Source organism: Oryctolagus cuniculus, chromosome 11 (genome assembly GCF_964237555.1).
Source record: "Oryctolagus cuniculus chromosome 11, mOryCun1.1, whole genome shotgun sequence".
In the NCBI taxonomy this organism is placed as follows: domain Eukaryota; kingdom Metazoa; phylum Chordata; class Mammalia; order Lagomorpha; family Leporidae; genus Oryctolagus; species Oryctolagus cuniculus.
The window spans coordinates 104789644-104813610 of NC_091442.1; the positions used below are offsets into that span (position 1 = coordinate 104789644).

General features: G+C 43.5%; 1 protein-coding gene across 2 annotated transcripts in view; it reads right to left on the reverse strand.

Moving 5' to 3' along the window:
* Positions 1-23967, reverse strand: part of GNPTAB (N-acetylglucosamine-1-phosphate transferase subunits alpha and beta) — an 86088-nt gene that overhangs the window by 56773 nt on the left and 5348 nt on the right. For both annotated transcript variants that reach the window (XM_002711224.5, XM_070052755.1), the window contains exon 2: positions 5532-5617. In XM_002711224.5, coding sequence (XP_002711270.1) covers positions 5532-5617 — 86 coding nt within the window. The remainder of the gene's footprint in view (positions 1-5531; positions 5618-23967) is intronic.

The following is a 23967-nucleotide window of genomic DNA, read 5'->3' on the forward strand; positions in this document are numbered from 1 at the left end:
TACTTTCATTTTTCCACACTTTTTGAAGTGCCCTTGTAGTTCCTTGGTTCTACTTTCTATAAATAGGTTCAAAAATACAGAATTTAAATAGTATCTTAGAACCAAAGAGTTGGAAGAGATTTCACATTTAATCTAACACCCACATCTTACAGATGATTAAGTAAGTCACAGACTGATTTTTGGTGCTGCACAGCTATTCACAGTAAGCAATTTGCATATTCACTCATTATTGATTTTTTATTTTTTCTTTCAGGGTAAACTAGCAAAAAATGAACTTTCTATAAACATTATGGTATTCAAAATATATTAGGACACAAGATACATTACATATGGCTCATTTATTTATCATCACCAAAGTTAGGCAATTTTGACATACCTGCATACAAATCCAACTATATTTTAGTGCAAGCTAAAATGGGGGGAAGGGGTAAGCTTTGTAGCATCTCAGGTAAAGCTGCTGCCTGAGATGCCAGTATCCCACAGGGGTGCTGGTTCAAGTACTGGCTGCTCCACTTCCCATCCAGCTCCCTGTTAATTGTCTGGGAAAAGCAGTGGAGTTTGGTCCAAGTGTTTGAGTCCTTGCCACCCACGTAGGAGACTGGGGCACAGCTCCTGGCTCCTAGCTTAGGCCTGGCCCAGCCCTGGCTATTGGGTCCATCTTGGGAGTAAACCAGAGGACGGAAGATCTCTCTCTCTCTGTAACTCTTGACTTTCAAGTAAATAAATAAATATTTAAAAATACAATAAAATAAAACTAGGAGAGGAGTGGGCAATGGCCCTGGCGGTTAGGATGCCTGAGTTTCCTGTAAGAGTACCTAAGCTTGATACCCAGCTCCATTCCTGACTCCAGTTTCCTACAACGCAGATTGTAGGATGTGGCAGTGATGGCTCATGTAATTGGGCTCCTGCCACTCATGTAAGAGACCTAGATTGAATTTCTGACTCCTGGCTTCAATCTGGACCACATGTTGCAGGGATGAACCAGGATATAGCTGGCAGTGCTCCATCTCTGTCCATCTGTCTGCCTGCCTGTCTTTCTTGTTTTTGACTCCAATAAATATATTTTGAAAATTTTTAAAAATAAAATTAGGAGAAGTATTTCACACCAAGATTTCTAAAAATTCTTTAGAAAGAAGACAAGAACACTTGATTAAATCTGCTGAACCCCAAACCTGGATTTTCTAGTAGGGTGGTTTTCTACTCTATCCTACAAGTCTGAGGCTTCTTCAGGGAAGATTCACACATCTGTGCTCTGTCAGAATGTGGCACAGCTCATGGTACAAAGTAGGTACCCAATATTCATGTTTCAGCAGAAAAAAAATCAATTTTGGAACCTTCTTTAAGGAAATCAGCTGTTGTTTAAAATGAAAATCAGAAAATTAGGAGAATTATAATTCATTAAGAGTCCTTTATTTCAGCAGGTCTTAGAATGTGCTAATCAGACTAGCAGCTTTAGCAGCAACAGGGAACTTGCTAGAAATGAAAATTCTCAGAAATCCTGTAAGACCTACACATTCAGAAATTCTGGGGTGGGATGAAACATTTTCTCAAACCCTCACCTACATACTAAAGTTTGAAAACTACTACTTTTAGGATATGTTTCTCAAAATTAAGGATTTCAAGAAGTTTTGTTTCCAGGTTATATATATCCACATTGGCCATATTTAAATAAAAAAAAAAAAACTTTGAGGGGAGCGTTGTGGTACAGTTAAGTCACCACTTAAGAAGCCTGTATCCCACATCAGTGCCAGATCAAGTACTGGTTCCTCTGCTTCCAATCCATCTTCCTGCTGAGTTGGGAGGCAGCAGATGGTAGTCCAAGTTGCTGGGTTTCTGCCACTCACATGGGAGACCTGGATTGAATTCTGGGCTTCAAGCTTTAGCCTGGCCAGGGTCCTGGTTTTGTGGCCATTTGGAGAATAAACTAGGAGATGGAAGATACTCTCTATCTTTCCACCTCTCTCTGTCATTCTAACTTTTAAGTAAATAAATAAATCTTTAGATGATACTTATTAATTCATTTCAATGTAGCAATAAACTTCACAATTAAGATTGATAACTTTTATAATAAAAGTAACTATTTTCTAAAACAAAAAAAAATCACTGAGAAGAAAGTTATTGTTTTATACTTTTGCAACTCTTCAAATTCTGGCTTAAAAGAAGAAAGCTAGCATCTCAAATCTTCTACATTCAATCCATTCCCACATGTTGTTTTGATTTGAAGTATATAGAGAAACCAAAGCTCAAACAAAACCTGACTACAAGTTAATTACCCTTTATCTTTTATTCAAAATGCTTGGGGCTGTGATTTTGGAGTTTTTCAGATTTTACAGTATCTAAACTGACTTTGCCTGTTAAGCAACCCTAATCCTAAACCCAAAATGTTCGAATATCCAAAATATTTGGAGCATAAAGTCATGTTAGCATTCAGAAAGTCTTAGATTTTGGAACATTTTTTGATTTTTTGATTAGGGATGTTCAACCTGCACTCCAAAATAAGTGGTAGTTTCCTAAACATTAGTTGTAATGTGTAAAATGAAAACATGTTGATGAATTTTTTTGTGTTTTAAAATCTACTGACTGTTCTTGAACTCTGAATGGCTCTTTCATCCATGTAAAGTTCTGTGACATAACTGACTGATTATCTACAAAACAGCAGCTTATTGAGTTATGAAGACATGCCAATGTCAACACATTTCATTAATTTTATGTAATATTAACAAAAATGCAGATTTTAAGGATGACACTGCAAATCTAATCAGGAAAGTTCTTGATTTTGTGAAGCTGTTAACCTCTCTGTGACAGCAAATTCTGCAAAATTCTAATCGGCAACAAATACTACCATTTGTTTTTGTTCAAGTGACAGTATTGCTTTGTTCATTGTCAAGGAAAAACCTGGTAATAATCAAATCTAATAATCACAATGGCATCTGTCCTTTCAAATCACAATGGTGATCCATGAAGAACACTAGTGGAGTTTGCAACTCAATCACAAAAGTGCTTTGTCTCAAGACAAATACCGTGCAGTCAAGTGCTTTCTGTGCACTTCCTTTTTCATCATTCAACAGATACATTCAGGTAATAATTTTTACTGCTTCATTTTACTGAACATTTTATTTGTTTCCTCTTTTTTCTTTGCCTTTTTTATCATGAACAGTTTTAAGTGTAATTAGTTTTCTTCTTCTCCCTGCAAATACATGGCAGAGAAGAACATAATGATTCATAGCAAGGTATGAGCAATTTTACCCGCCTTTGCTTTCACACCTTCAAATGTCAACGCAGTTGGAAATGCACATAACATCTTAGTATTTGTTATAAAGAGTTTTGATTTCACAGACCCCCTGAAGGGTGTTGAGGTCTTTGAAAACTGCTACTTTAAGAAACTCTAAGAAGCACAATTCCCTTGCTTTGCTAGATATTTACAGACTCTCTCCCTACTAGATCGTTAGATGAGATTAGCTCAGTGTCTAAAACAGGATAAGGCTCAAGATTCAATCTTTGTTGAAGGGACACAACTCTGACCTAGGGCACTTTAAAGAACAAAATAAAGTTCTAGGTAAAGTTTTAGGTCAACTCAAAGACTCTTCCAGCCCTTCTTTATGGAAACATTCAAGATCACATTAGTATTTTGAAATCTACTTATTTGCTAGAAACCACAAAGGCCCTTACAACACATGAATGCAGGGACAAGGAAATGCCTCTATGCGGGGCAGGATTTCCAGTGTAGATGGTGAGCAGTCTAGAGGTTCTCAGGAAACTCACAAGCTACCATGAGCATGCATGAACTGATACCAGTTACTCCCTGAAATTTAATTAGGCTCTCTGGTTCAGTGACAGTATAAAGAAGCATCTGAGACCTATCCATAGAAAAATGGAGCATCCAGAGAGGCTTCCAGTTACGGCCCCTGACAATTCAGATGAGGGCTTTTGCGGGATTAACTACCTTTATTAGCCACTCCACATTTACTTTGGTCACTTCTTGTTCCTTATCTTGTACTGATTAGCTGTGTGTCAGTACAAGGAAAAGAAGAATCAATAGCTAATGCATAAATGTGAATTAAAAAAGTAGAGGGCTCAACTTTATTTTTTTGCGTTAGAATGATCATAACAGAAGAATCCACTGCCTACACCCACAGATATATATTGCTTTTATGTATAAAACAATAGGAGCTATAAACAGTAGTTTAATAACAAAAAAGGACCTGTGTGATTTACTTTGCAACCAAGGGAAGGAGGACAGTGGAAAAAATTGCTTCCATTCCGTGGCCTATGTAGTGAGGAAGGACAAAGATCTCCAAGGACAAGAAGGGGTGAAAGTGGGACCAGCGTAGTGGCTAAAGCCGCTGCCTGCAGTGCCAGCCTCCCATATGGGCGCCAGTTAGAGTCCCAGTTACTCCACTTCCAATCCAGCTCTCTGCTATGGCCTGAGAAAGCAGTAGAAGATGGTCCATGTGCTTGGGCGCCTGCACCCACGTGGAACACCCAGAAGAAGCTCCTGGTTCCTGGCTTCGGATCCCAGCTCTGGCCTTGCAGCCATTTGGGGAGTGAATCAGCGGATGAAAGACCTCTCTGCTTCTGCCTCTGCCTCTCAGTAACTCTTTCAAATAAATAAATAAATAAATCTTAAAAAAAAAAAAAAAAAAAAAGGGTGAAAGCAGAGAAAAGACCCAGCCTGTGAGGCTTCACTCCTCCCCCACAGAGGCAACCTAATCAGGTGAGCATCTGGGTGGAGTTCAGACCTGGAGGTTACCTAGGGAGTGGCCCTGGTTAATAGAGCACTGTCAACAGAATTCTGGCCAGGGCTCAGAAGCAGCTGTGTATCATTCATCAAAAAAAAACAGGGGGAAAAAATTTCCTTTATCTCACAGAACCTTTATCTCACAGAACGGGGCAAGATAAAGTGATATCAACTTAAAGTACTCAATAGACTGCGGGGGCGTGGGGGGAGGGAGGGGAGAGGAAGGGCAGGGGTTACTCTCTGGGAATCAGATTTTTCATACGTTACATGTGAATTGGTTTCTTCAGATGAGTGCATTCTTTTTTTTTTTTTTTTTTTTTTTTGACAGGCAGAGTGGACAGTGAGAGAGAGACAGAGAGAGAAAGGTCTTCCTTTGCCGTTGGATCACCCTCCAATGGCCGCCGCTGCAGCCGGCGCACCGCGCTGATCCGATGGCAGGAGCCAGGATCCAGGTGCTTTTTCCTGGTCTCCCATGGGGTGCAGGGCCCAAGCACCTGGGCCATCCTCCACTGCACTCCCTGGCCATAGCAGAGAGCTGGCCTGGAAGAGGGGCAACCGGGACAGAATCCGGCGCCCCAACCGGGACTAGAACCCGGTGTGCCGGCGCCGCAAGGTGGAGGATTAGCCTAGTGAGCCACGGCGCCGGCTCTAGATGAGTGCATTCTTGAACATGCTAAACCGTATCTACAACTTGGAAAGACAGCTTCATGGTCACGTTTAAGACGCAGATGATCTCATGACTCATCACTTAAGTACAAATAACAGATACTCTCTAAAATAGATGTCTTCTCACCGATTCTGAAAGGATTTTCCAGCAATATTGTCTCTATAGGAATCAAACAAAACGTGGTATTGATCCCGGCTCCATTCCAGAACCACCTAGAAAGAAAAGAAAAGAAAAGAAAAGAGGCAATGTTTTCTTTGCAACAAAAAGAGTATTACATAACTTTCGTTTTGTTAGAAATCACTAAAAGAACAAGTAAAGGAACCAAAAATCATTCATTCATTTACTTAGCACTTAACACACACCAGACACAGTGCTAGACCCAAATGAATAAGCTATAGTTCCCTGTCTAGACAGCCTAAAAGACTCAAGTGTCTCACTGGGCTTAGAATGAGGTTGCACAGAGAGGTCTAAAAGGCTATCATAGTCCAATTGGGTCTTATTTATTTATTTATTTGACAGGTAGAGTTACAGACAATGAGAGAGAGACAGAGAGAAAAGTCTTCCTTCCGTTTGTTCGCCTCCCCCAAATGGCCGCCACGGCCGGAGCTGCACCGATCCAAAGCCAGGAGCCAGGTGCCTCCCCCCTCAGATCTCCCATGCGGGTACAGGGGCCCAAGCACTGGGCCATCCTCCACTGCCCTCCCCCTCCCCCTGCCCCAGTCACAGCAGAGAGAGGGACTGGAAGCGGAGCAACTGGGACCAGAACCCAGCTCCCATATGAGATGCTGGCACCGCAGGCGGGGGATTAACCAAGTGAGCCATGGCTCCGGCCCCCAATTGGGTCTTGAAACACGAGTTCTCTAGGCAGGGGAAAGGGACAGTGCCAGCTGGCTGGAAGGGCAGGTTCACAGGCTGAAGCATAACAAGGGCAGATATTTTGAGGGCAGCTGTGTAGTCAGTTTTATCTAAAGCATTAGCTAGGTAGATACTTAGAGAGAAATGGGGCTGGGAAAGGAAAATGGGCTCTGACTGTGACACACTACACATGCCTTTGGAAGCAGAGACAATGAAGATTTTTTTAAAAAGATTTATTTATTTATTTGAAAATCAGAGTTACACAGAGAAAGAGAGGCAGAGAGAGAGAGGTCTTCCATACACTGGTTCACTTCCCAGCTGGCCACAACGGCCAAAGCCAGGAGCTAGGAGCTTCCTCTGGGTCTCCCATGCAGGTGCAGGGTCTCCCATGCAGGTGCAGGGGCCCAAGGACTTCAGCCATCTTCTACTGCTTTCCCAGGCCATAGCACAGAGTTGGATAGGAAGTGGAGCAGCCGGGTCTCGAACCGACACGCATGAGGGATGCTGGCACTGCAGGCGGCAGCTATTAACCTGCTTTGCCACAACACCGGCCCCAACACTGAAGGATTTTAAAGGAGCCACACAATTCATCTGAATTTTGGGAAAGTCTTCTCACAGCAAATAATAAACACAAGGTAGAACAGAATGGACAGACAAGAAATGGGAATAATGACATTATCACTCATAGGTGAAAGCTGATGACCTTGCTAAATATTTCAGGAGAAAATGGAAAGTTTTAGACACAAGCTCCCTCATACCTGCATCCCAAATCTGTAAGTCCACCCACACATTGGCCCCACTTTCTTTCTTATTCCTATTCCTTTTACCAGAAAGGAAGTTATCATCCTCCTTGCAAACATCTAATATTTGTCCCTTTGGTCTGGATCTCAAGACTTTCTGATGTTCAAGACCTTGACTCCTTTCTCTTTTCTTCTCTAAAGGATTATTCCTATTAGCATATAAACACATTCCACTATTTAGAAAGCTTTCTCTTCTCTCCACAATCCTCCAGCCAGTCTGTCTACTCCTCCACTCCAAATTCTCTGTCCCTTTCTAGATCATTTCCTACTCTATAATCACCCTTCATCCCATTCCAATGATCACTTTTGTCCTCACTTCAGTGGCCTTGCCAAGGCCTCTGTGTTGTCAAATCGATCATATTTTCGCAATATTACTCAATTTACCGTGGTTGCCCAGTGCCTCTTTCTTGAAACATTTCTTGGTTTTACTCTCTATCACTCAGGTGGTTCCTTTTCCATCTCTTCTGCCAACTCATCCTCTTCTATCTGGTAATTAAATGTGTCTTTCATTCTGTTTATCTTCTTAGAAGCCCTCCTTCCTGCCAGGGCTTCTTCCAACTTCCTAGTCTACCACTTCTAGAATGAGACCCTGCTGTATAGATGGCTGTAGAAGCTCTAGTCATCTAGATTTCATTCCACCCAGCACAAAGGAAAAAGACATGTACTTCCTTTAAGGAGATTAGGAAGGCTGTACCTGCCACTTCTGTTTCCACTGACCAGATGAGTTCACATGATCACAGCTAGCTACAGAGGAGGCCATGTATTGTAGCCTTGCTACAATAGCTCATTTCTTAGCTAATCAACATATTCATCACTTCATATACTTTGTGTGTGTGTGTGGTGAGAATTCTGTTTATTTATTAATGAGACAGAGAGAAAGAGAGCCAGCACACCCATCTACAGGTTCACTCCCTTAATGCCCACAACAGCCAAGGCCAGGGTAGGTCAAAGTCAAGAGCTGGGAATTCTATCTAGGTTTCCTAAATGATTGGCAGCAACCCAATCACTGCAGTCATCGACGCTGCATCCCATTTCCACTGGCTGAAAGCTAGAGTTAGGAGCCAAAATCAGGAATCAAATCCGGGCACTCTGATAAAGAATGCAGGCAAATGCTTGCTCCCTGGTAAGAACATTTAAGATCTACCCTCTTAGCAATTTTCAACAATACATTATTCTTCAATCCAATATCCTGTACAGTACAGATATCTCCAGAACTTACTCATCCTAACTGAAATGTACCCTTTGACCAATACCTCTCCACTTCCCTGAGGTCAATTAATGGAGAAGTCTATTGCTGGCTACAGCTACACTGAAGACGGAGCATCTCACCCTTCTAGGAAAGTATCAAGCAAGATTTCTCTGACTAAACATTAGCAGAGTCATTGAAGAGAAACAGGAGTCTTCTGGCAATTCAGCTGGGTGCCTGTTCATATCCCGGATGCTCTGCTTCCAATCCAGTTCCCTGCTAATGGCCTGGGAAAAGCAGTGGAAGATGGCCCAAGTGTTATATGCTGTGATGGCTCATTCATTTCCCACAAAAGGATCAGCACGTATAGCTGTTTTGTGGTAGGAAGCACTGAGCAGGCCTGAAACCAGTGCCTGGACTCCCTCCATTTCGCCAGGCTGCCTCCTGTGACACTTACTAACACAGAGTTGGCTGTGTCAAATGCACAGTTATGAATGTGGTCATTCAACCCATCCTGAAACTGATGTGTTGACGTAACCTACTTCAATGATCCAGACTGTTTCCCTGGCATGTTTATAAATGAACACATGCATATAGCAAATATGTTTTTCCTCTGTACTTTTTAGAACGTCTAACAGTTCTTTAAAAGGTTTTTACATACAATTGCTAAGATCTTCAAATGACTAAACTTTTCAAAATTATAAAACAAGACAATTTTGTTGAAGATTTATTGGTGAAAGAGACAGAACCCAAAAATCTTTCCTATCAGAGGAATTCTCCAAGGAGATAAGAAGGTAATTAGAAAGATAGTTGATATGCAATGCAAAGATTATAAAGATTTTAAATCAGAAGACATGAGTTTAAATCTGGCACTTATCACTAATATACAACCAAGGCACTTTGGTATCCTCAATTTCTTCTTTTGTAGAATGAAGATATTAATACACTCGTTTCACAACACTGTTTTGATGAGTAAATTAAATGCAAATCATGGGGCTGGCATTGTGGTGTGGAAGGTAAAGCTGCTACCTACAATGTTGGCATCCCACGTGGGCACCTGTTCCTGTACCAGCTGCTCCACTTCTGATCCAGCTCCCTGCTAATGGCCCCGGGATAAACAACAGAAGATGGCCCAAATGCTTGGGCCTTGTACCCAGTGAGAGATCCAGCTGAAGTTCCTGGCTCCTGGCTGTAGCCTGGCTCAGCCCCTGCCATTGTGGCTATCTGGGCAATGAATGAGTGGATGGAAGAATGGAAGACTGATATCTCTCTCTCTCTCTCTAGCTCTGACTTTCAAATAAATAAATAAATCTTTTTTAAAAATTAAAAAATATGCAAATCATGCCAGACTATGCAGTACTTGTATGCAAACTGTTCCCAGGGTCTGCATTAGTAGGATGCTAGTCAAGAGCTGAGCCAGGTATTGAACTCAAGCACTCTGATGTGGGATGTGGGGATCTTGACTAGTAAACTAAAACATGTGCCCCATAACATATATCTTATCTAGGCCGGCGCCGTGAATCATTAGGCTAATCCTCCGCCTTGCGGCGCCAGCACACCGGGTTCTCGTCCTGGTCGGGGCGCCAGATTCTGTCCCGGTTGCCCCTCTTCCAGGCCAGCTCTCTGCTATGGCCCGGGAGTGCAGTGGAGGATGGCCCAAGTCCTTGGGCCCTGCACCCGCATGGGAGACCAGGAGAAGCACCTGGCTCCTGGCTTCAGATCAGCGCGGTGCGCCGGCCGCAGTGCACCAGCCGCAGCGGCCATTAGGGGGTGAACCAACGGCAAAGAAAGACCTTTCTCTCTGTCTCTCTCTCTCACTGTCCACTCTGCCTGTCCAAAAAAAAAAAAAAAAAGAAAGAAAGAAAGAAAAATTTTCAATATAATATTATCAAATGAAATTCAAAAATATATAACAAGAATTATATTATATTTTGTGGATATAGAAAAACTGACTCTAAAGTTATATAGAAAGACTAAAGGCTCAGAATGGCTAACAAAATATTGAAGAACAAAGTCAAACACTAATACCCCCCAATTTCCTACAAAGCTACATGACTAAACGAGTAGAAAAATAGACAAATGTTTCAATGGAGAGCCCAGAGACAGACCTACAGAATTATAATCTCATCTTTGACAAGGAAGCAAAAGTAAATCAACAGAGAAAGAATAGCTGTTTCATCAAATGGTGCCGAACAACTAGACACCCACTACCAAATAAAGAGCATATATCTTTAAAGAAAAAAAAAAACCTAAATGGCAAATATGAAATTATAAAACTTCCAGAAGTTGGAATTGGTGACTTTTTAGATAACACCAAAAGCATAAACCAGGAAAGAAAAACTGATCAGCAGGACCCTTTAAAATTAAAAATTTCAGGGGCCGGCACTGCAGCATAGCGGGTAAAGCCTCCGCCTTCAGTGCCAGCATCCTATACGGGCTCCAGTTCAAGTCCTGGCTGCTCCACTTCCCATCCAGCTCTCTGCTATGGCCTGGGAAAGCAGTAGAAGATGGCCCAAGTGCTTGGGCCCCTGCACCAGCGTGGGAGACCTGGAAGAAGCTCCTGGCTCCTGGCTTCAGATTGCCACAGCTCTGGCCGTCGTGGCCAACTGGGGAGAGAATCAGTAGATGGAAGACCTCTCTCTCTCTCTCTGCCTCTCCTTCTCTCTGTGTAACTCTGCCTTTCAAATAAATAAGTAAATCTTTAAAAAATTAAAAATTTCAGGGACTGGTGTTGTGGCACAGTGGATTAAGCCATCTCCTTGCAATGACAGCATCCATATTGGAGTGCCAGTTCAAGTACCAGCTGTTCTGCTTCTAATCCAGCTTCCTGCTAATGTGCCTAGGAAGGCAGTAGATGATGGCCTAAATGCTTGGGTCCCTGCCATTCATGTGGGAGAGTTGGATAGAGGTCCTGGCTCCTGGCTTTAATCTGGCCCAGCCCTGGTTATTGTGGCCATCTGGGGAGTGAAACAGTAGAATGAGCATCTCTCTCTTTCTCTCTCTCCCTCTCTGTCATTCTGTATTTCAAATAAATAAATGAATCTTTAAAAACAAAATTACAAATTTCAGTTCTCAGAGATTATGTTAAAAGAATGAAAACATAAGAACAGAGTGGGACAAAATATTTCCAAAACACATCTGATATGAGACTGGTATTCAAAATATACAGAACTCTAAAATTCAACAATAAGAAAACAAAAAACTCAATTAAAAATGGGAAAAAGTTCTGAAGATACCTCATCAAAGACATAAAAATGGCAAATAAGCATATAGAATGATGCTCAACATCATACATCATTTGCGAATTACAAATTAAGACAACAAAGAAATCTACTACACAACTAATGAAATGGCTAAAATCTGAACACTGACCACACCAAGCTGTGAAGATGTGCAATGACAGGAATTCTCATTCATCACTGGGTAGAATCCAAGTGGTACAGGCACTTTGGAAGACAGTGCAGCAGTGTCTCACAAAGCTGAACACAGGTGTACTAGATAACTCAGCAATCAGGTTCCTAGGCATTTATTTATACAACTGGCTTGAAAACTTATACCCATAGAACACTCTGCACACAAATGTGTACAGCATTTGTCTCAGTCCATTTTATGCTGTTAAAACAGAATACCTGAGACTAAGTAATTGATAAAGAACAGAATATATTTTTTTTTCACAGTTCTGGAGGCATAGAAATAAGGTCAAGGTGTCAACAGGTTAGAGCTTGGATTTTCTGCTTCTAATAAGGCACCAGAACACTTTGACCTCTAGGGAGGTGGGAGGCAAAGGGGAAGGTAAGAATCACCATGTCCTCACATGGTAGCAAGAAGAAAGAGGGAGACAGGGTTGGGGAGCAGGGAGGGAGGCAGGTAAAGCCGCTGCCTGCAGTGCTGGAATACCATATGGGCACCAGTTCGAGTCCCAGCCACTCCACTTCCAATCCAGCTCTCTGCTATGACCTGGGAAAGCAGTGGAGGATGGCCCAAGTCCTTAGGTCCTTGCACCTGCATGGGAGACCCAGAAGAAGCTCCTGGCTCCTGGCTTCGGATCAGCACAGCTCCAGCCATTGCGGCTATTTGGGAGTGAACCAGCAGATCAAAGATCTCTCTCTCTCTCTCTCTCTCTCTCTCTCTCTCTCTCTGCCCCTCTGTAACTATACCTTTCAAATAAATAAATAAATCTCGGGGGGCGGGGGGGAGAAAGACATCCATTCCTACAAGTCCTTTCCATGGGAGCACTGATCCTTTCATGAGGGCAGTGTCCATATAACTGGAACACCTTCCATTAGGCCCCACCTCCCAATATTGTTACATTGGGGATTACATTTCCAACACATGAATTTCATCAGGTGGACACATTCAAACCACAGTAAGCTTCATTTATAATTGTCCCAAACTGAAAGCAAACAAGATATCCTCCAACAGGTGAATGAATACACAATGGACTATTATTCTGTGTTGGGAAGGAATGAGCCAGCAAGCCACAAAAAGAGGAAACTTAAATGTGTGTTACTAAGTGAAAGAAACCAGTTTGAGAAGGTTCCACACTGTGCTATCGCGACCACATGACATTCTGGAAAAGGCACACCACCGGCAGAGTAAAGAGCAGTAGTTGCCAAGGGAGGAGGATGAACAGGTAGAACACAGGGCAGGGCATTTTTAGGGCAAAAAGCCATTCTGTACTATACTGCAACATGAGGTATATGACTTTATGCTTTCCTCAGAACCCAGGGAACTTGGAGCCGGCATTGTGGCACAGAGGGTTAAATCTCCACCTGTAATGCAGGCATCACATTCGAGTGTCTGTCAAGTCCTGGCTGCTCTATTTCTGATACCACTACCTGAGAAAACAGTGGAAAGTGGCCTAAGTGCTTCAGTCCCTGCTATGCAAGTAGGAGACCTACATGGAATTCATGGCTCCTGTCTTCAGCCTGGCTCAGCACTGGCCGTTTTGGCTATTTGGGAAGTGAACCAGTGATAGAAGAGCTCTCTGACACTTCCTGTCACTCTGCCCTTCAAATAAATAAATAAATCTTAAAAAAAAAATTGAACAAAGAAGTTCTGATACCTTAAAAAAAAAAAAACTATGGAATTGCACAACACTAAGAATCTTAATGTAATCCATGTACATTAGTTAATAAAAATGAATCAATATCATTTCATTAATTATAAGAAATGTTATTAACCACACTGATGTAGAATGTTAAAAATAGGAGAAACAGTGCTGGCAAAGAGGGGGTATTTAGCAACACTTTGTACTTGACACATAATTTTTCTGAAACTTAAAATGGCTCTAAAATATAGTCTAAAATTGGATATATGTGTGTATGTAGTCGATACATATACCAGCTAAGCCCACATCTTTCTCTTAAGACCAAATTTAGAAACTGCTCACCACAGGTGACCTTTCCATATTAAGACAGTAGCAAAAAAACACTTCTGTACTCAGCTTACTTCTAAGATGCCAGGCTTCTAGGGGTTGAAGATACAGTGAGGAATAATAAGACAAAAAGGCCCCTGCTCCCACAGAGATTAAATTTAGTGGGAAGAAATAAGATTTCAAGTAAGATAATGGTACAGACAATCTCAGACAGATACTAAAAGTATTACTTAAAAAAAAAAAAAAAAAAAAAAAAAAAAAAAAAGAAGTAAAGAAAGGCTAGGGAATGTAGTAAGAAGTAACCTGGGGAAAGAGGCTGCTCCTGGTGGGGTGGTGGGGAAAACCCGATGAGGAATGTGTTACCTACACGACAAGCATAAGCAAGGCACAGGATGGTCTGCAGTGGTGTTCTTCAGGCTGATGGAATAGCCATCACAAAGTTCCTAATGCAAACACAAGCCTAATGTGTTCAGGAGACAAAAAGCAGGAGACTGAGCACATGAGTTCTAAGGCTGGCCCTCAGAGGGGTTTGCAAGAGTCTGCTTGAGCTTTTGTGCTTTTACCCTTGTCTTGCCTGGGCTACAGGTCCCAGGAGCATGAAAGCTGCATGTGAAACAAAGCCAACCATAACCCTGATCAGTTAACTCTATCCTAGCCTATATACCCCAGAGAGACCATAACTGTCAGTTTTAGGAAATTTACTTTTTTATTTGAAAGGCAGGGTTACAGAGAGAGGAAGAGATGAAGATATCTTCCATCTGCTGGTTCATTCCCCAAATGTCCTCAGCAGCCAGGGCTGGACTGGGCCAAAGCCAGAGGCTTCTACAGGGTCTCCCACATGAATGTCAGGGGCCCAAGCACTTGGACCATCTTTCACTGCTTTCCCAGGGGCATTAGCAGGGAGCTGGATCCTATGAGAAGCAGATGGGACCTGAACCGCTGCCTATATGGGATGTCGATGTCACAAGAGATGGCTTAATCTGCTATGCCACACCAGTCCACATAACTGTCATTTTTAAGCCAGAGGTTAGGGGCTGGCACTGTGGTACAGTGGATTAAGCTGCTGTTTGCAATGCCAGCATCCCAAATGGGTGCCAGTTTGAGTTCCAGCTGCTCCACTTCTGATCCAGCTCCCTGATAATGTGCCTGGGAAAGCTTCAAATGGCCCAAGTGCCTGGGCCCCTGCACCCATATAAGAGACCTGGATAAAGCTCCTGGCTACTGGCTTCGGCCAGGCCCAGTCCTGGCAGTTGTGGCCATTTGGGGAGTAAAACAGCAGATGGAAAATCTCTATATATATAATTCTGACTTCCAAATAAATAAATAAATCTTAAAAAAAAAAAAGCCAGAGGGTTCCCTTTTTTTGCACAGGGAAACAGTAAACACCTTAGACTTCACAACCCATGTGGTTTCTGTTCCAACCATTGAATTCCACTACTGTAATGTGAAAGTAGAGATGGACAACATGTAAACAAATTGACATGGCTGTTTGCCAATAAAAATTTATAGACACTGGTTATTTGAATATCATCTTCATGTTGCTATAAAATATTATTCCAATTTTTAAAAATATTTATTTATTAAGTTATTTGAAGGGCAGAGGGAGGGACAGAGATCTTTCATTCACTGGTTTACTCCCAAAATGTCCACACAACCAGGGATAGGCCAGGCCAAAGCCAGGAACCAGGAACTCCATCCTGATCTCCCACATGGGTGGCAGTGCCCCAAGCACTTGGGCCATCATCCACTGACTTTACAGGTACATTAGCAGGTAGCTGAATTGGAATAGAGCAACTAGACTCAAACCAGCACTCCGATATGGAATGCCTGTGCTGCCAGCAGTGGCTTAACCTGCTGTGCCACAATACCAGACATCCTTCTATTTTTAAAAAATCTGGGGCCGGCGCTGTGGCGCAGTGGGTTAATGCCCTGGCCTGAAGCGCCAGCATCCCATATGGGCGCCGGTTTGAGACCTGGCTGCTCCACTTCGATCCAGCTCTCTAGGAAAGCAGTAAAAGATGGCCCAAGTCCTTGGGCCCCTGCACCCGCGTGGGAGACCCAGAAGAAGCTCCTGGCTTCAGATCGGCACAGCTCCAGCTATTGGGGCCAACTGGGGAGTGAACCAGTGGATGGAAGACCTCTCTCTCTCTCAATCTGTAACTCTTTCAAATAAATAAATAAATATTTTTAAAAATCTGTTTAAAATGTAAAATTCATTCTTAAATTATAGCCCATATAAAAATAGGCCTAGTTTTCTGTTCTCCTTCTTAGCCAAGAAATTTTAGGGTCACTGTTACAGAAATTTTTGCAGAAACAGTTATATGATACATGTGGTTACATGATACAGGTTGCTTAGAGAAGGGGACAGGCCGACACACTTAGGGCTGTACTTAAAAGCCACTGGGGGGCCAGCACTGTGGCAGTGGTTTAATGCCCTGGCCTGAAGTGCCGGCATCCCATTTGGACGCCGGTTCAAGGCCCGGCTGCTCCACTTACAATCCAGCTCTCTACTATGGCCTTGGAACGCAGTGGAGGATGGCCCGGGTTCTTGGGCTCCTGCACCCACGTGGGAGACCCAGAAAGGCTCCTGGCTCCTGGCTGCGAATTGGCGCAGCTCCGGCCATTGCTACCAATTGGGGAATGAACCATCGAATGGAGGACCTCTCTGCCTCTTTCCTCTTTCTGTGTAACTCTGACTTTCAAATGAATAAATAAATAAATCTTTTAAAAAAAAAAAAAAAGCCCACTGAAAGGAGCCTGCATTTTCTATTATGTACAAGAGGCTTTAAAATGTACTCTGGTAGCAATATGACTTGTAACAGAGGAAGAGTTGTGAGAGATGCCAGTGATTTACACCTGTTTTTTGTTTGTTTGTTTGTTTGTTTGTTTTTAAGATTTATTTATTTATTTGAAAGTCATAGTTACACAGAGAGAGAAGGCGAGGCAAAGAGAGAGACAGGTCTTCCATCTCTGGTTCACTCCCCAATTGGTTGCAATGGCTGGAGCTGCGCCGATCTGAAGCCAGGAGCCAGGAGCTTCTGGGTATCCCACACGGGTGCAGGTGCCCAAGGATCTGGGCCATCCTCTACTGCTGTCTGAGGCCATAACAGAGAGCTGGATTGGAACTAGAGCAGCCGGGACTTGATCAGCACCAATATGGGATGCCAGCACTGCAGACAGTGGCTTTACCCGCTATAGCACAAGCACCCATCTGTTCTTATAGGATAGAGATATATTCCTTTTTAAATGCTTGAAACAACAACTCTCAAACTTTTTGGTCTCAGGATCCCTTTAACCAGGGGTAACTAATGTGTGGACTGTGGATCAGGCCATATGAAATCCGTGAAATCATTTGGTCTGGTCCCGTCAAGGCAACCAAAAGACCTCAAAATTCAGTAAATCTACAGCATGGGCCAGCACTGTGGTGCAGCAGGTGTGACGGCACCCCGTATGGACCCTGCTTCAAGTCCCAGCTGCTCCATTCCCATGCCAGCTCTCTGTTAATGTGCCTGAGAAAGCAGTGGAAGATGGCCCAAGTTCTTGGGGCACTGTACCACATGAAAGACCCAGATGAAGCTCCTGGCCCCTGGCTTCTGCCTGGCCCAGTCCTGGCCATTGCGGCCACTTGGAGAGCGAACAAGCAGATTAAAGATCTCTCACTGTCTCTCCTCTCTCTCTGTAACTTTACCTTTTAAATAAATTAATAAATATAAAAATAAATAAATAAATCTATAGCATGCTAATTTTTAAGTTGATAATTTTGTGTGGCCATGAATGATAACATCAATATAAATATCCAAAAAATTTTTGGAAGAAAAAAGGTTCCCCACCCCTGCTTTCAAATGGTTGATAAAAAAATTACTTAAGACCCCAGAGTTGTGTTTTTTGTTTTGTTTTGTTTTTTAATGTATGTGGATTGGGTCTGACGTTGTGGTGCAACAGGCTAAGCTGCTGCCTGCAACTCCAGCATCCCATACTGGAGCACCAGTTCAAGTCCTGGCTGCTCCACCTGTGATCTAGTTTCCTGCTGGTGCACCTGGGGAGGCAGCGGACGGTGGTCCAAGGAATTGAGTATGCCACTCATGTGGAAGATGTAGATAGAGTTTCTGGCTCCTGGCTTTCCTCTGGCCCAGCCCCGACCATTTTCAGCCATCTGGGGAATGAACCAATGGATGGAAGATCTCTTTCTCTCTCTCTCTCCCACTCTGTCACTCAGGGTTTCAAATAAATAAATAAATCATTCAAAAAATATATATGTGGGTGCCGGCGCTGTAGTGTAGCGGGGAAAGCTACCAGTTGCAGTGCCAGCATCCCATATGGACGCCGGTTTGAGTCCCAGCTGCTCCACTTCCAATCCAGCTCTCTGCAATGGCCTGGAAAAGCAGTAGAAGATGGCCCAAGTGCTTAGGCCCCTGCACCTGCGTGGGAGACCCAGAAGAAGCCCCTGGCTCCTGGCTTCAGATCAGCGCAGCTCTGGCCATTGCAGCCATCTGGGTTGTGAACCAGCGAATGGAAGACCTCTCTCTCTCTCTCTCTCTCTCTCTCTCTGCCTCTCCTGTGTAACTCTGACTTTCAAATAAATTTTAAAAATCTTTAAATATATATATATATGGATTTTGTCTGCTATATACTATATTAAAATTAAACCTGGGACAGGCATTTTGGCACAGCAGGTTAAGCCACCGCTTGGGACATCTGCATCCCATATTGGATTGCTAGCTTGGGTCCCAGCTACTCTAATTCCCACCCACCTCCCTGCTAATGCACCTGGGAAGGTAGCAGATGAGAGCCCAAGTACTGTGGTCCCTGCCACCCATATGGGAGACCAGGATAGAGCTTTTGGCTCTTAGGTTTGGCCTGGCCCAACCCTGGTTGTTGTGGGGATTTGGAGAGTAAACCAGCAAATAGATGATCTCTTCTGTCACTCTGCCTTTTAAATAAACAATTTTTAAAAAAAGAAAGAGTAGCTTGCATTAAAGTACTCTAGTCCTGATGGCAGCCTGCAGAAGTAAGCCAACAGTTCTCAAAGTGCTGTGTCCCAAGCAAGTCCTCGCTGTCAGAACTATTTTTATAACACAGTTTTTACTATTTTATTCTCATTCTCTCATGAGAACATGCTGGAGTTCTCTCACACCTACAGACCTTTTGAGATTGCAATAGGCTAATGCAGAACAATCTTATTCCATTTGTCTTTCATTAAGCCAGACATTAAAAGAGATTTTTAAGAATTAAAAAATGCCACTTCACTGAATTTTTGTTGCTTTTGAAAAGACAGTTATTTTTACATAAATATTTAAATTTTTCTTTAGGCTTAATGTTTCAAAAGATTTATTTAATTTGTTTATTTGAAAGGAAGAGTGACAGAGGGGGGAGACACTGAAGAGACAGATCTTTCATCTTCTAGTTGACTCCCCAAATACCTGCAATGGCTAGGGCTGGGCCAGGCTACAGCCAGGAGTCAGAAACTCCATCTGGGTCTCCCACATGGGTGGCAGGAACCCAATTACTTGGACCATTATCTGCTTCCTCCTAGGCATGTTAACAGGAAGCTGGATAGGAATCGGAGGAGCTAGGATTTGAACTGACACTTCAATATGGGATGCAAGTATCCCAAGTGGCAGCTTAACCTGCTGTGCCACAATACTTTCTCCTAATCTACTTTAAATATTATCCAGCAAGGACAATTTATTTTTTAAGTTTTTTTTTTTAATTATTTGAAAGACAGAGTTACAGAAAGAGAGAACGAGAGACAGAGTGAAAAAGATCTTCCATCTGCTTGTTCACTCCCCAAATATCTCAAAGGTTAAAGCTGGGCCAGCTGAAGCCAGGAGCCAGGAGCTTCTTCCCTGTCTCCAAGTGTGGGTGCAGGGTCCCAAGTACTCCGGCAATCCTCCGCTGCTTTCCCAGGTGCATTACCAGGGAACAGGATCAGAAGTGGAGCAGCAGGGACTCGAACTGGCACCCATATGAGATACTGGTGTCTCAGGCTGTGGCTTTATCTGCTACACCACAATGTGGGCCCCACAAGGGCAATTTTAAAATAAAGAGACTTACTCTAAGTCAAACAATAAGGCAGTGATAAGTAATGCCTATTTCCAAAAACAAAGACACCAAACTTTCAGGCTTTTGTATAATTATGTTTAAAGCCTGCTGATTCTGAAGCACTACAGTCAACGTGGGATTTTCACCTGGATTTCTACTACAAACTAGTTTCCTGCTGCCAGTTCTCTTCTGCCTACAATTCATTATCTCTGCCACATTACCTCTACAGCAATTGTTTTAAACACTGATTTGATATCATTATGTCTTGTTTAAAATGCTCTGATGGGCCCCAAATCCCTCAGCACCACCCAGTTGGCAGGTCCTAAACTGGTCCTTGCTTGCCTCTTCAGTTTGCATTCCCTGTCACTTCCCAAATGCCCAGCCCTTCTGAACCACTTCTGTTCCTGGAAGGCAACAATGCCTCTCATACCCACACCTTTACACCTATGGCATACTTTGAAAGGAAACAAAAACAAAAGGCTTCCCTTTCTTCCCTCTGCCACCCTCTTCAAGACCAAACTCTGATACCACTTGACTGAGGAAGCTTGCCTGGTACCCAAGCCTTTCTCTTCAACTCCATTTATTACAACGCATTTTAAGGTTGTCTATTTGCTTGTCCATCTATCTTCCTGTCTGGACCATGAGTTCCTCAAGAGGAGAAAGAAAACCATCCTTGTGTTTGTAACAAGCAGTAGAGAACCTGGCCTAGAGTAAATACCTCCAAAAATTTATTGCATAAACAACTTCTGAAAATAAGGTAAAGAAGCTTTACCCAATTTGAAATTAATGACAGCAGAAATGAAATTAAGAGAATGAGGTAATGAAAAGAAGAGCCTTTCAAGAGAGAAAGAATAAACTAGAATTCTAAAAGCAGCATCAATATTAGAAAATGATTTGGGGCAATACATTTTTCAGTCTGATCATAGAATGCATTTCACTTTCTGTTTGTGACTTAAGTCTGTAACATTTCATTTTTTTATTATTTATTTATTTTGATTACTTGACAGGTAGAGTTACAGACAGTGAGAAAGACAAAGAGAAAGGTCTTCCTTCCGTTGGTTCACCCCCCAAATGGCCGCTACGGCCAACGCTGCGCCAATCCGAAGCCAGGAGCCAGGTGCTTTTTCCTGGTCTCCCACGCGGGTGCAGGTACCCAAGCACTTGGGCCATCCTCCACTGCCCTCCCGGGCCACAGCAGAGAGCTGGACTGGAAGAGGAGCAACCGGGACTAGAACCTGATGCCTATATGGGATGCCAGTGCCGCAGGCAGAGGATTAACCAAGTGAGCCATGGCGCCGGCCAACATTTCATTTTTTCCAGTTTAATTTAGTGCATGCACACATCACACACAGGCTAATTACCTGCTAAAGATCCTGCACTTGGATCACAACATGGTTAGAACCAATGCAGACAGCAACAGTAATTTAAAGATACATCACGAATCTATATAATACATAGTTAGGCTTGTTACATTTTAGAGGAATTAGAGAAGCCTTTATGTTATCATAGTGGGAGCCACATTAAGTTAATAAAGCTCTTGCTCCCTCTGTTTTCATAATCATAGTAAAGCACACTGAGATAAAGAGATTTCTGTGAGCTGTTCTACTCCTTCTAAGGGAAGCCCAACTGGCAGCTGCCCAGAGGGGTCTCCTGTTCCTACCATGCAGGAGCCTCATGGCCATATGGAAAGCAGATCTGAGATGGGACGTTTGGCATAAATTAACACTCCCTGATGTCTTGCCCAAACACCATGCAAGATGCCTCACCTCACTGAGCTCAATCACAACAGAGAACAAAAATAAATTCTAATTAATAAGTATTCACCGAACACTGAGTTAAAGTCTGGGAGAGCAACCGAACTTGTCTATGCTGCTCACTTCTGTGTTCTAAAATGTTGCAGGAGTGTCTGACACATAATGGAACACAGGGACCACATGATTTTGCTTCCTAAACTTCTCTGTTCACTTCTCTTTCTATGTCCTTCCACCAGTCTAGGCCAAGGCTTCTACAGGCTAACTGCCCTGCAGCAATTCTCGCTGGTTCTAATCTAAGCTTTCTAAACTTCTGGCTTTATTGACATTTGGGGCCTGATAATTCCTTGCTGTGAAGGCTGCATGATTCGAGAACATGATAACCTTTAATGGTACCCACTGTTCTCAGGACAAACAACAAAGTCCTAAGTGCCTAATCTACCAGGTACCCAGAAAAGGACACCAACAGCTGCACCAATCTTCCCTAGATGGACATTTTGTTTGGTGTCTTCTCATCACGTGAGTTTCCATTTACCTTCTCACATACACCCTAACTTCAAGGCCTTCACAGTTTCCTAAACTGTGAACAGGGTTTCTCAGTCTCAGCACCACTGACATTTTGGGCTGGATTATTCTTTGCTGTGGAGGGGTTGTCTTATGCATTGTAAAATGTTTAGCAGTATCCCTGGCTTCTACCCACTAAATGCCAGTAGTACCAACTCTCCCACCCACCACACCCCAGCTATGACAACTGAAAACTGTCTCTAAATATTGTCCAGTGTTCCCTGGGGAGCAAATTCATCCATGGCCTAGAACCACTGTTCTCTTCTGCCCTGTGCCTCAGTAATGCTTACCCTTTAGAGTTCAGCTCACACAGCACCAAGCAAGCCTCTCTTGACCCCCTGCCATCAGCAAAGACTGACTCTCTGCCAGTCTCCAGCCCCCCCCCCCAACATCTTCTACTTCTTTGTAGCATTTCTCACAGTTGTAACCCAGTAGCATTTAATGTCTGATTGCACAAGCAGAACATAAGCTCCTTGTCAACAGGAACCCTGCTTGCTTTGTTCACTACTGCATCCCCAGGGGACTGGCACACTGCTCAACAAATACTCACTAACTGAATGAATGAGCCAGACACTCTGCTGGGGGCACAGGCTTGGAAGATAAGAGATTGTGCTCAGGATGCTGAGGACAAAAGCACAAAGAAGGTCCACCTCCTGGGCAAACTTAGTACCTGCACTAAGAAGCTATGCATGGAAGAATAAGTTTCTTCTGGGGCACCAAAATACAAGCTATCACACTGCAAAATGAAGTATCAGACCAAGATGCCAAGTTTCCTACAGAGTGGTTGAAAATAATCTGAACTGTGACATAAAGTGCTAGGAGTGGGAGATCAGAGATTTTCACGTGTAGCCAGCAGTCTGTGCCAAGGGCAGAACCGCACATTTCTTTTCCATCCCCTTAAAAGCCCAGGAGAAGGGCCCAAGAGTCTCAACAAAATTGTGGGGCAGGCGTTGCAGTAGAGCAGGTTATGTTGCTGCCCGGGACACTGGCATTCCATAAGCGCTCCCATTAGTGGAGGATGGCCCAAGTGCTTGGGTCCTGCCACCCATGTGGGAGACCTGGATGAAGCTCCTGGCTTCCACCTGGCCCAGCCCCAACTGTTGCAGCCATCTGAAGACTGAACCAGAGAATGGAAGATCTCTCTCTCTCTCTCTCTATCACTCTGCCTTTCAAACATATAAATAAATCTTTAAAAAATAAAAAAATAAGCATTGCTCTCTATGGGTCTGTGGAGTTGGGTGGGCACCACAATTGTCTCACACTTGAGAAATACAAAGCACTGGCTGGCTAAAGTAAGTTGACATTATGATGGAATCAGCCCACACTCCCCTAGTCTGGGCGAAGGACACTGGTAAGCTTATGCACCAGATGTGGGCAACATACAAGACAGAATCATCTGAGGGTTGCTTCAGATCAGGTCCAGGGTTCCCTGGAGGGGCAACAAACAATCTGATGAAGAGGCATTTGGTCTCATCAGATAAGTGATGGCCCCCAGCCCAGGTGCAGCAGTCTTAGCGGATGCCCCGGAAAGTGCTCAGAAAACAAGCTCTGACACCTGCAAATCACAAAGAGCTCTGCACCTATTTAAGGAGGGTGCGCCTGCCCTCGCTCCCTTACTTTCTCTCATGTGCTCCAACACAAGAGGCCCCTGAACCAGCTTACAGAGGAGAAAGACGCATCAGGTGAGGAAAGAGAAAAGGTGCCCACCTACCTTCCTCAACTGCAGCTGTCTGGCCTGGAGCAGGCCTGAAGTGGGAGGGAGCAAGAAGTCTCAACTTCAGCTCCCTGTTCTATGACTGGTGACCTTGACTGCTGTTTTGTAATGTGCAGCACTCACAAGAGTTATTACCTGGGAACAGCAGCAGCAGTCTTAGGCCTACCTGAGTTTCATCCAGGAGCAGAGGTAGAGCTAGATAAAGAAACTTGCTCCATATCTCACAGGTTGTGCTCGCTCAGCAGGAGAATCAGAGCCAGGGGCCTACCCGGC